The sequence below is a fragment of the Asterias amurensis genome, chromosome 13, assembly GCF_032118995.1.
Source record: "Asterias amurensis chromosome 13, ASM3211899v1".
Lineage (NCBI taxonomy): Eukaryota > Metazoa > Echinodermata > Asteroidea > Forcipulatida > Asteriidae > Asterias > Asterias amurensis.
The window spans coordinates 18600560-18613564 of NC_092660.1; the positions used below are offsets into that span (position 1 = coordinate 18600560).

The window sequence follows — 13005 nt, forward strand, 5'->3', positions numbered from 1 at the left end:
ATGTGCCATTTCATAATTGCAACAAGTGCAAGCACACTGTAAAAGTAAATTGACCTCACAACCTCAAGCCATGAGGCTCAAAGAAAAGCTGCGTTATTGTTTTAGATTCGTCGCGGTGCGTAGTCACATAGTGACGAATCTGATAAAAGGTGCAGCTTTGAGTAAAATCACCTTTGAATGTTTTGACATGTATTCATTCACCTACATTATCACTTGCCGAATGGAAGGTATGTTTTTAAGAATATTTGAGGTAGCATATATAACCACTCATTCTCGGTCGTCAACTTCGCCCCAATTCTCACTTCCCTTGGTAATTACTCCAAATAATTGTTAGCACGGGAGAGCTGTTGATTATAACACATTTTGGAAGCAGCTCCCTCTGAAGTAACGTAGTTTTTGAGAAAGAAATATCTCATCCCAAATAACATTCAAAGACCTCAGGCCTGAAGCTTCTTTTTTAGGCATCTGAAAGCACATAATTTATTATGATTTTGGAGGTTGAACAAAGAATTGACAAGAGTTGGATTCGAACCAACGACCTCCGTGTATTAACGTGCCGGCGCCGCGGCGCTCTACCAACTGAGCTATCTAGCCCTATGTTCGCGGAGTCCCTATTTTGTCAATATCTTTGTTAATAATAATTAATTTTGCAATAAAAGGATGTTTTCTCTTCATATTCTTGCAACTTTGGTGACCAAAGTTCAAATTTTCACAGATTTGTTATTGTATGCATATGTTGGGATACACCAAGTTGAGAAAACTGGTCTTTGACAATTACCAATAGTGTCCGAGTCCACCCATGATTTTTTTTTAAGGTCCTCATCACATATCCTCCTTTGTTTCTTCTATTGTTCTATCCATTTAGCCCTCTCTGCCACATCAAAATAAGAAAACTGACACCCTCCCGACAGCTCCCGGTCTGCCGTTACGCAGTCGTTTTCTCCGGTGGGGGAGGGAGATCCATTTACCGGTCACGTTTCGACGAACCACGCTATGAAAACAAGTCGATAAATCTTCACTGCTGTTCCTCCCAAACTGCGTGGGGGAAAATCCAATCACCCTGAGTACAATAATTCAGCATCGTACGATGAAGCAAGGTCAAGTCTTGGAAATTTGAGTCAAGGATCGAATTTGGTCGTTAAAAAAGCAAGGGGCTTACAACTTTGGATTTCACAGAGTGAGTCCCACTCTGTATGCGACCCAACATGAAACAAACCAACTTGAAACTTTAACAGCGACAAAACAATAATCTTGTCAAGTGGACTCCATTAATATCCCCATTTATCAACAACCCCCCCCCCCCAAAAAAAAAAAAACAAAAAAAAAAACGAACAAACAAACAAACAAACAATGAACAATGAACAAACAAAAACACGACCGAAAACATCAAAAACATTTCAAGCATTTCAAGCATAAACATTTTAATAATAGTAAAGACACAAAATCCATGGGAAAACTTTGCGGATAATAAAAGTTCAGCTGGTTCCATATATGGGCAATGGTGGAAAGCTCTCACCCCTTAAAGGCAGTGGACACTATTGGTAGTTACTCAAAATAATTATTAGCATAAAAACGTACTTGGTAACGACTAATGGGAGAGGTTGTGACAAACGGCTCCCTCTGAAGTGACATAATTTCGAGAAAGATGTAATTTTCCACGAATTTGATTTCGAGACCTCAGGTTTAGAATTTGAGGTCTCGTAATCAAGCATCTGAAAGCACACAACTTCGTGTGACAAGGGTGTTTGTTTTCTTTCATTATTAGCTCGCAACCTCGATGACCAATTGAGCTTAAATTTTCACAGGTTTGTTATTTTATGCATATGTTGAGATACATCAAGTGTAAAGACTAGTCTTTGACAATTACCAATAGTGTCCAAGTGTCTTTAAACAAACCGCGCTGATTGGCATTGACGGCCGAATGCAGGCAAAACATTTTATCGTATTATCAGATACTACCTTGACCAGATACTACCTATTTTACAAACTGTGGCCATAAGTTTTTGTTTTGCATAAATGGCTTTTCGTACTTTGCCAACCTCGGTTGGCAAAACTGGTTATTTCCTGAATTTTTCAGAGCGAACTTTTAAACATGACGTCATCAACTTTACATACCATCGATACCAATAAATTATAGTTGACGCCCTCTGTTGTTAGAATTGATCCGAACAGTCCTGTATACGGTCCTCGTCGTCGACTAATACAAAACACTGTCAAGACTGAGGGCCCTTTCATAAACCACGGCTTCGGCCTCAGGCTCCATCCCCTCTCGTCGGACGCCATGAGCGCGTACACGCAAAGCACGTGCAATTGTCAAAACAACCGCGGGGCCAAGCTATAGCCTGAGCCAAATCCAATGCCAAAACCGTGGTTTCTAAAATGGCCTATGAGCTAGGGGCCTCGATTGTAAACTGTATAGGCTATACTATACTAAGGCTAATTTTGAAGAGTAAGAAAGGAGCAGAGGTCACTAAAGGAGGGGGATAGTCATCCTGTTCATACATCCAAGTACATGTTCATACAGTATACAAATGTACATGACGTAGGCCCTTCGTCTATGTCAGAGCCTGTCCTAATCGGCCACCAGCTTCCTTGACAGATTTAACATTGACCCCACCAATCATCTTTCAATTGGTATGACCTTTGACCTTGCCCTGGATTCTCGGAACAAGCTCTCTGCCGGGGTTCAATGTCGTCATCCTCCTCGCAAGCCCTTCTGACCTCAGTCATTCTGTTTCTTTCTCCATGGTTATCCCCATGCATGAAATGAAACCAAAATGTTAACTTCACTGCAACTTGAGTTTTTATCAGGAAGGTGTGAAACATTTTAAACGTTTTGTTGTAGAGTTTTTGTTTCTAGCCTGCTATACGAAGATTGATCATGGATAGGTTTTAAGGGTCATTGCTCTAGGATTTTACCATATTGAGGTTCTATGCTCTACCGTGGGATTTAGCCCTTAACCTTTTTCACTAATCGACATTTCTTTAGAAGCTTTTCGATACTGAATCAACCAGCTGGACCACATGGGCTAGAATTTTAACTGGTCATATATTAGTTTTAACTGTCATTTTGAGCCAGTTGTTAAAGCCATTATACACTTTATATAAAATAACAATCCTGTGGAAATTTAGGCTCAATCGGACATCGGAGTCGGGAGAAAATAACGGCAAAACCCACTCTTGTTTTCGCGCGTTTCGCCGTGTCATGACATGTGTTTATAACAAATCCGTAATTCTCGTTAATGAGAATTTATATTGATTTACCGTTTTCTCAAAAAGTAAGGCATTTCATGGACTAATATTTCAAGAGAAGTCTTTCACCATTACCTTCTATAAACCCTGTAAGTTATTTGTAAATCTGTGAACTTTTTTTTTTTTCTGTACCGAAAGGGTCCAATGGCTTTAACGAGACTCTCGACGCTGGTTGCGCCAACTCCATGGTTGCTGCACCCTTCCAATAATATGGTTTCACCCCTCCCCCTTCCACCCCTTCCAACCGGCCCACCTTCATAGTTGCAAAATTGTTGCATGCACCCGTCCACATCCAGTTGCAACCCCTTCCACACGGATTGCACCCCTTCCACCTGGTATAAACTGTGGGCACCCTTCCAGCCTAAGGGTAACACCCCTCCCCATGGCTGCACCCACCCCAGGTGCACCCCTTTCACTCCCGTTGCACCCTTCCACACCCATGGTACCCTTCATGTCCCCTGTTGCACACCACCTCGGCTGCACCCCTCCAATCCCCCGTTGCACCCCTTCCATCACACCCTTCCACCCCAGCTGCACCCGTCCGACTCAACGGTTGCACCTTTTCACCCCATGCCCCCCCCCCCCCGTGGTTGATGCAACCTTCCACCTCACCACAGTTGCCCCCCCCCCCCCAACAGTTGCATGCGCCCTTTCACCACAGTCCCCCCCCCCCCCCCCCCCCCCGTGGTTGCACCTTTCTCTACCCATGGTTGCACCCTAGCTCTACGGTTGCACCCTTTCACCTCCATGGTTTGTAGAGAGAAAAGCTGCAACAGGCGACCACCCACCTCCGTTGTTGCACCATCAACCTCTCAAGAACGTGCGTACCTCTTGTGAAATCGTTGCAAAGCACATGCACTGTCCGAGCCCATCCACATGGTAGGCTCGTGTTTAGTACATGGACTTAGATAAACACCCGGTGATTATTCTTTACTACATCATCACCCCCGGGGGATTTTACTTACACCGCCGTTTGACTTTGATGGACCATAAAGAAAGGAAAACACCCATTACCCATCAAGTGGGCAGAAAACAACTGCAAGGTTCATGCAATGGTTCATGGCTTTCAGGCCCTGCATTTTTTTTTTCAGACGCGTGTAGGATTTTTTTCTCTCAAAATCTCTGATATTGTTTTCCTTGCTCTGAAGTTGGTTTGAGATTTTTGTTACCGGATAGGGACAGAGTCCTCCCCGACAACCTTTGTTAATATGCAGGCCTATATCTTAACCAGACTATGGCCCTCAGCCCATCCAACCTTTATTCTCCGGCATTTGTGTTTGTTGTCTTGACAATAAATAATTGTTTTAAATCTTTGAATCTCGAGATCGATTGAAACAAATTACCAAGGTTTGGCTTTCTAGTATAGGTCCTTGACTATGAGCAATTGTTTTCCGAATTAATTCGTCTATGTGCATCAGTGGTGTGCATGACCTGTTGAAACAAAGACTGTATAAAAAAAAGTCATTCCTATTTCACCCACCGTGTGCTTTGAGCATAGAGCAATCTGAAGCTGATCATTGTTTTTTTTAAGTTTTCACTACAAAGCAATTTCATTCCCCCTGTCCACGTTGGGGGGGGGGGGGGATTGACAAAAGCGATATTGCGCAATGTCTTTCACAACTTGTGAATGGGGGAAAAGGAGACCGCGAGTTCTTTTAATTCCTAATGTTCTACCTCGCTTAATGCATGATTCGAGTTTCGGCAAGTTCGATCCCGAACCCCGGTAAATTGTCTGTCATAAAAATTATTTTCAAATATCCCCTATTAGCTCCAATTTAAACCATCTACCGCCATGTAAAAACCAATACAACAATTTGAGACCAATGCGCCAATGGAATAAACAGCTGATTTGAGTGTCAATGCCACTTAATGACAGTGTTTAAAAAATTTATTGTTTAATTCTGTAACCGTTTGATTGTTTTAATCCTACAATAAATGGTGGTTGCGTTTTTGAGATATCGCCAGAAATCCCGAATGATGCCCACACAGGATAGGAATACACAATACGAGAAGCGTTACTGCAGTAGCGAAGTGGAATGTTTCTCAAAATGCTTTCGAAATCTGCTGCGTGCTTCTAACCATAAGTTGTTATTGCCATTAATTTGTGAGAGTGGTCTTTTAACACGGGATACCTTTCCTTGGGGTTTTTTATTCCCTTGGTAGATAAAGTTTTTGGGCCATGGCATGAATCCATAGTCACTGTGAATGGAGACGTATGTAAAATAATTTACCAGTACAGTAGAAGTTTCAGCGTAAGTTTTTTAGAAAAAAAGGTGAACATCATAGACTCTCGGAGCGATGTTTTCAGGAGAGTCGCGTAACATTAATACCAGTACTAGAAAATACGTTGTGAATGCTAAATTAATTTTCGTTCGTCTCTGAGACGAAAATTATTCCCGTGACATTGTTTTACTCGTTTCCCAAAAACTGCAGCACCTCAGCAAGCAATAATGGAAGCTTTCTACCATCATATCTTCAAACAATGCGTATGTAAATCTGTGAAAATGCATTGTGTTTAGTGTCCTACAAAAATTAACAAACCCATATCACTATCACTCAGGAAAATTATTCGGTGGAATTACAGAGCAAGATGAAATCATACCACCCATCCGCCCCCAACGCACCCACATACCAAGTTAAGGGTCTTCTGAGGTCACTGTTCCATTTAGGCCGTTTATCCAAACACCTATCAGCGTCTCAGAATTCACACGAAGAAATGTTTCCTTAAAAGTGGGTGATCAAAGTTATTTCTATCTTCAGCTATTCTTTAACCCTAGATACAGTACTGACCAATCACCAGCCGGCACAGCTATCGCATGCCCCGCCCACTTTATGACGTCAGAGTATCGTACGATCGGTTCTGCTTTTTGTCAAAGCCCGGACTTTTCTGGAATAATATTGTCCCCACAGGACTCAGTGATTTGAATGGAGGAACAATTGCAGAGCTAAGAGGAAGGGGAGCAATTACCAAAGACTTCGTCATCGGGGTTGGAAGTTTCGCAATCCTCTTTCTTTTGACTGTAGTTGAAACGTATTTGAATCAAATTTAATTGGCGTGTACTGAGTGCGTAGTTCCAATTGCATAACCACCAAACGAATTTCTTTTTCCTCCATGCTGAGTTGCAACATGTTGTCTTGCAGAAGATGGGTTACGAAATGTGTTAAGGGGGGGGGGGGGGACCACACGGTTCAGTTTCATCAAAGCCTGTAAGCAAAGCACAGGGAGGTATTTATTCCTGACCAGAATCAGGTTACCAGCCTAAATTTATGAGTTCCAGTGTTGCTGCTGCTGGTGCCCGACTCAATTTTTGCTTAGCATTGTTATTTTCTGCTTACCAGCTTTACGATGAGCCCAGGGTCAAATTCCATTAAGTCTGTAAGCACAAGAACTTCTATACAGAGAGTGTTTCTTAAACAGAAACGGGTTGTCATCAATTTTCATTATGTCTTTTATGACTGCTTGTGCCCCACAATATTGCTTAGCAAAGACAGTTGTCAAGCAGTATTTTTTGCTTAACAGCTTTTTGAAATTGATGGGCCCATGGGTCCAATTTCATAAAGCGTCTAAGCATAAGAACTTGCTTTGCACTGGAAAATATTGCTTGACAGAAATGGGTTAGCAGCAAATGTCATTACGTTTACCTTTTTTAACTAATGCCCCACTCAATATTGCTTAGCAAAGAAAGTTGTCAACAGCTTTGAAATTGGTATGACTGGTGTGGTCCCATTCATTGTCTGCTTAGTAAAGAAAGTTGTCAATTATTTTCTGCTCAAACGGGCCCTGTGGCCCATAGAGATAAAAGCAGCACAATGACCGACAGTGGAATGGAGCTTTGCCAACTGTAGAGGCCACAAGGGGATGCCCGGGAACAAAGAAAAGAAAAAGGGTCCCCTGGACATTCCTTAGGATTGCCCCTTTTTTCTTGTGACGTCAGATCGCCTGAGATCGGATGATCAGCTGATCCCCGAGGGAGGCCCATGCGGAGTAAAGAAAGGCCGGGTGACTGCCTATATAAACCGGGGAGGGATTCCCTGCTGTGAACCACTCGACCGCAAACTCCGAGGCACCTCACAGCTGACCGTGCTACTAGCTCTGCAACACGCCGGCCTGTCCTACCTCCCTGCACCCCTGAAGAAGTATTCCGTACACGCTGAAGAAGAAGATCATCGGAAACGTCTTTCTCCAACAAGAGTATATTCTGATTCTGCAAAATAAATTTGAGGTAAGTTGTAATACACTGGTCTGCAGTGCAAGTTTAACTGTCGATTTGGGGGGTTCAGTATCGTTTTGAGTGGTTTAGATTGCGCAACAGGTGTCAAAATCTTCTGGTTATGTTGCAATATTTGACGTCCACATGGTTTTTGGCTAAAATGGCTTTCTTGTTTTCCCTCACTTTAGCTTAACCCCACTACGACCAGGAGAGTAAAACGTGTTTAATTCTTGAAAGTTGCTCTAAAAATATGAGTTTCAATTTTTTGTATTTTATGCTATTATGCTTTTGGAGAAATTCCAATTGTAAAACAAACTGATGATATGCAGGCAAATCTGTTTGTCATTCAGTTATGCCTTCTTATAAAGCCTGCAAGAGCAAAAAGCTCTAGCAAAGTTGCAAGTCAAAATATTATGGTGCAGCCGCGTGGCCCGGTCATTTCATTCTTAGCAAAGACAACTAGGCATGTATTAAGCAGATTTTTCTTCGGGAAAGTTGGGCTCTGATGTGTTCTGTCTGGTATTATGGGCATTTCAGATAATGCATATTCATATTCGTGTTGTATAGCACCCCTTACACACATTCTGATTGTAGGGCACGTCACACGATCAGTGTCATTTTAAAGACACTAGACACTATTGGTAATAATAGTCAAAATTGCGATATAATTGTATAAGAAAAACACCCTTGTCACACGAAGTTGAGTGCTTCCAGATACTTAAAATCGAGACCTCAAAATCTAATTCTGAGGTCTAGAAATCAAATTTGTGGAATATTACTTTACCGAAAACTACGCCACTTCCCATTCTCGATACCAAGTGAGATTTTATGCTAAATATTAATTCTGAGTAATTACCAATAACAAGCAGCAAACAAGGTACTGTATCCGTAGCAATCGATGTACTATCCCATAGCAACCGATGTACAATCCTATAGCAGCCAATGTACTATTCCATAGCAACCGATGTACTAATCCATAGCAACCGATGTACTATTCCATGGCAACTGATGCACTATTCCAATGTGCATGATACCCATTGCAACGTCAACTCCTTGATATAGGCCTTTTATGTATGGGGTGTGTTTAAAACAAAATGGCTGTTTTGGATAAAACTCTGACTCCCTTGGTGAACCGGATGATTTTTTTCTGCACAACGAACAATATCTTTATTTATTTATTTAATTTTACAAATCTTACTACTGTCGTAGTGCTTTTCGAATGGGAATTTTTGTTTTCTAAATAGAATCAAAAAGGAGAATCCTTACAAAAAAAAACAGGAGCGTTTTTGATGAACCGAAAACAAATAATATAATGCTCCCGGAGCGGTCTAGTTTCACGCGGCTTCGCCTCTGGAAACGGCTCACCGAGGAATATGACCTTATTTAGGATCATGATTGTAGTTTTAACCATAGCACTCGAAACCGTCAAAATGTGTATTATTATGGTTTGTATAACCGGGTGATGGCGAAAAGGTTAACCCCAGTAAAGTTGCAATTGTTTATTTCTATATTTTGTTATATTTTTTAGAACTGCTAAACCATCAAAGCAATCATGTCTGGCATAGTACTCACATTGACTCTTCTAGTCTGCATCCTGGTCATCACTGAGGCGTGCTCACCATCATCTACAGGCAGTGGAGGCAGGAGCCACACACCGTCTCCAGCGAGTGGTGGCAATGTCTACAACCCGGGAAAGGGACCGATTCCCCCGCACCCATTCAGGTAAGAAACGCGGTTCCCCAAAAAAATCTTACAATATTTGTTTACTTTTTATTTTGGGTTGAAATGAAAACAAAAAATAATACAGGGCATGACTTGAACTACCAACAACCTCCAAATTAATGTGTTGGTGTTGCATGCAATTATGTCCTCTATGCAATACTATCCGGAGGACGTTATTGCATATGCAATAATGTACGCCGGACGGTTTTGCATATGTAACCGTGTCCGCCCAGATGCTGCTGCATAATGCAATTGTGTCCGCCCGAACACATTTGCATATGCAGTTGTGTCCGCCCTTGTGCAAAAACCGTCCTTGCAGTAAATTAAACGCCCTTGGTCGACGGAACACGTTCGCCATTTTTTTTACAAGCTAAGTGACATAGAAAAATGTTCGTTGGGTATTCGCTGCAATCATAAAATACGTGAATATTCATGCGGCATATACATGTACATAGGTTCAGTGCATGCACGATCGCTTATATTTAACTTCCAACAATGCGCTCATTATGCATCAAATATTTATACGACAATACTCCTCTGGAGAAATATACCTCTGTGGAAAACAGATATCTATATTCCAATAGATACACCCATCCAGAGGAAATTTTGACATACGGTCAAACTTCTTTGCTCATGTTTGTCTTCTACGTTCGCGGGGAGCTTTTTTAATATAATTATTATAGGCCCTATTAAAAAGTTATTTCAATTTTGAATGGATTGTTCTAATTTGCAGAAGACGTAGAGATGACAACGAAGATGTCTCCCTCGACAAGAAATTGCAAGCCATGAATAAGATGATGAGCGAACTATTTGACGAACTGGACGCGGATGACGACACTAAAGTGAGCAAGGAGGAGTGGGTGAGGCGGAAGGGCAACGCGGAGGACTATGTGCAGATTGTGGCCACATTCGACAAAAATGGTACGTTGGGTCATGAATGTAAATAATATGTTTTTACCTCCGTCCATGGTTGGGTGTCTCCCTTTTAAACAGGATTGGCATAGCTGACAAATAAATCGCAGAAACAGTTACTGGAACAACAAAAACGTTGAAATTTGGGGTTCATCCGCTGTGCGAATCGGGAGAACAATAATAATAGTGAATAAACCATGAACAATTTTCAGCATGTAAAATACTATTTCAGTATATTTGGTTGTAACAACCGAAATCAGCTGTTCGTGTTTTTGTTTTTTTGTTTTTTTGGAGGGGGGGGGGGGGGGTAGTTTATTTGTTTATTTATTTTATTGTATTCATTCATTTATTTGTTTTTTGGGGTGGGGGTCACGAGTATATGACTTCATTTTAGAGAGAAATATTTCACACACAAAATTGTTCAATGAATTGCAAGCTTTCGGACTAAATATTGAACAGTGATGTTTAAATTCTCAATACGTTAAAACGGACTAGTACTGGCTTTCACAAAGAGCTTAATTTGACCTTAAGATATGTATTAATCTTTGTGCAACGTCACCAAACAAATCAGTATGACGATTTACAACTCATCTTAAATTTGTTAGTGCTTTGTAAAAATAAATCTTTTTTAGGCCAACACACCAATCCAACCCCTTGCGCAGTTAATTTTGTTCTTTGTAAAAGTCAAGCCCAACTGACTCTACTAAAATCGTTAACTTATTGCCAAAACCGGTTGCAAGTTATTTGGTCCTTTATATGAATAACATGATTTTGTTTTTGTTGCAGGAGATGGCTTGTTATCGCGTGATGAATTTCTGGCAGCATCAAAATCGTGAGACGTCATCACATAACAATGGGTAAGTTTTAACATTAAGGTAAAAGCGAGACTCTTGGTTTTGATTTACCCACTTTCTGAAGTTATGCCATTTTAAAACAAGTTGTCTTCTTCCCTCTTTGAAGGGGAGGGGGTGGGGGTTGTATATCGTCGTTAAGCTAAACCACAACCACATTAAGTTCTCAAAAAATGCATCCATTTGGAGCATTATTTTTGTCTTTACTTTGTCTCTGCTTTAAAAGTTATTTTTGTGCATTTTTAGGTAACCAAACACACCACCATCCCTGACCCCCAACCCCCCCCCCCCCCCCCAAAAAAAAAAAGAAGAAGAAGAAGAGAAAAAAAAACCAAAAAAAAAACCCACAAATCAACAACAAAGACAACATAATATTTATCCAAATGTTTTGTTTTCCTCCAGGTATATTTTTTTTTCAGAGAGGTCAATCACAGGTTTGATCGTCCCCTGAACACACATGGCCCGACTTCTGTTTCCTGGTTGATTCTTCAAAGCTAGATTTGTCTTGCTTCAGGAGCTAATGGTACTTCGCAGTGGAAAGTATTAAGAGGTGGATTATGGTTTGACGAGTGGAATGCTTTCAAATTCATAGTGGGTCATAAAAGAGTCGTCGATTACTCGCATTATTGTTCTCAAAATCACGTTGGCATCGTACACATACTTTGTTTTTGTAGTACAATAAAATGTCTTATTAATTGTCATGGGCATTTTCGATTCGCCAGGATCTACACTATTTTTTTTAGGCCTACAATAGTTTCTGTTTTTTTTTATAGAGAAATATCTTATATTATTTGTATTATTATTTTAAAACTAAGCAAAGTACCATCTAAAATGTTATTATACAAAAACAAATCTTTGTTATAAAATAAAATTGAATTCATGTTTGAGTGAAATTTGCGGCATTTATTCAACAAGGAGCAGATACAAAAGTATACCATGGGTCACTTCCATGGAGCTGCTAACTTGCTCAACCATTTTTCTGGCAAGCAAAACTGTTCGAGAAAATAAATCAAAGATGGCCTTCATTTGGCTGGTAACCTTATTTTAATAAGAATCTCTTCATCAGTCCACCTTAAGCCTGTAAGCATAAGCACAGAAAGTATTGCTTAACAGAAACAGGTTACCAGCCAAAATAACATTAAGTTTGCATTGTTGTGGCTTGTGCCCCACTAAATTTTTGCTTAGCAAATAAATTTGTCAATGTTTATTTTCTGCTTATCAGCTTTATGAAATTGGGTCCGTCCGACCGTAAGGGTCTGTTAAAGCAAATTTTTATCGCAACGTCACAGCCCGTGTTTTTACTATCCGAGGTTGGAAAACTATGGAAAGCCATAAATACAAAAGAAAAACAGATGGTCCAGTTCGAAAATAATGTCACACGTAATATTATAAATATTATAAATAATAGTGTTGAATTTGCTTGAAACCAAGCAACAAATCATGGGAATTAATGTTTTATTTAGTTTTGCAATAACAAAATTGAATTTGGTCAGAACATCTGGTAGGCCTTAACATGAATGAATGTTTTTTTTTATAGCAATCGGCCGACCATGCACACCGGGCCCCAATTTCATTGAGTTGCTTTAACACCGATTTTGTGCTTACTGTGCGATTTCCATTTCATTGCGCTGCTAACCGTAAGCACACGGAAAGTCATGCTAAACCTTCCGGTGATTACTGTGTGAAAATTAATGATTGACGTAACAGTGTAAATTCTTGGTAAACACGCAAGGTGGCTGCCTAATTTTCTTGCTACCCTGTGAAATACGCTTACGCCTAAGCAAATTATTATTGTCTGCTATGTTAAATTTGCTAACCGTTTAAGCAGCGCTATGAAACTGGTCCGTGGCCGGACAGGAAACGCACCTAAATGCACTTTAAATAGCTATAAAGCACTTTAAGACATTGAGATGTTTTGCTCTGAAAACCTTTAAGTTCCCTATGTTTAAAACGATGTTGAGTGATATTTTAATAAATTATTTTGATACGTATTTTCAGCTGTCTGTTCATTTTATTTTTGTCAAGTTTGTTGGTTCGCAACCAGTAGGCCTCACTTT

General features: G+C 40.4%; 1 protein-coding gene across 1 annotated transcript; it reads left to right on the top strand.

Annotated features, from left to right (window-relative positions):
- The first annotated feature begins 7279 nt into the window (after nt 1-7279).
- On the top strand, nt 7280-13005 carry LOC139946019 (uncharacterized). Its single transcript, XM_071943601.1, has 5 exons — nt 7280-7475; nt 8992-9185; nt 9919-10106; nt 10884-10954; nt 11351-13005. Exons 2-4 carry the CDS (start codon nt 9016-9018, stop codon nt 10931-10933), a joined length of 408 nt encoding a protein of 135 aa, XP_071799702.1. The 5' UTR covers nt 7280-7475; nt 8992-9015; the 3' UTR covers nt 10934-10954; nt 11351-13005.

Coding starts and splice junctions, on each gene's coding strand:
- LOC139946019 (XM_071943601.1), top strand. CDS start 9,016: ATGTCTGGCATAGTACTCACATTGACTCTTCTAGTCTGCATCCTGGTC. Junction 9,186..9,918: donor ATTCCCCCGCACCCATTCAG/GTAAGAAACGCG, acceptor TCTAATTTGCAG/AAGACGTAGAGATGACAACG. Junction 10,107..10,883: donor GGCCACATTCGACAAAAATG/GTACGTTGGGTC, acceptor TTTTTGTTGCAG/GAGATGGCTTGTTATCGCGT.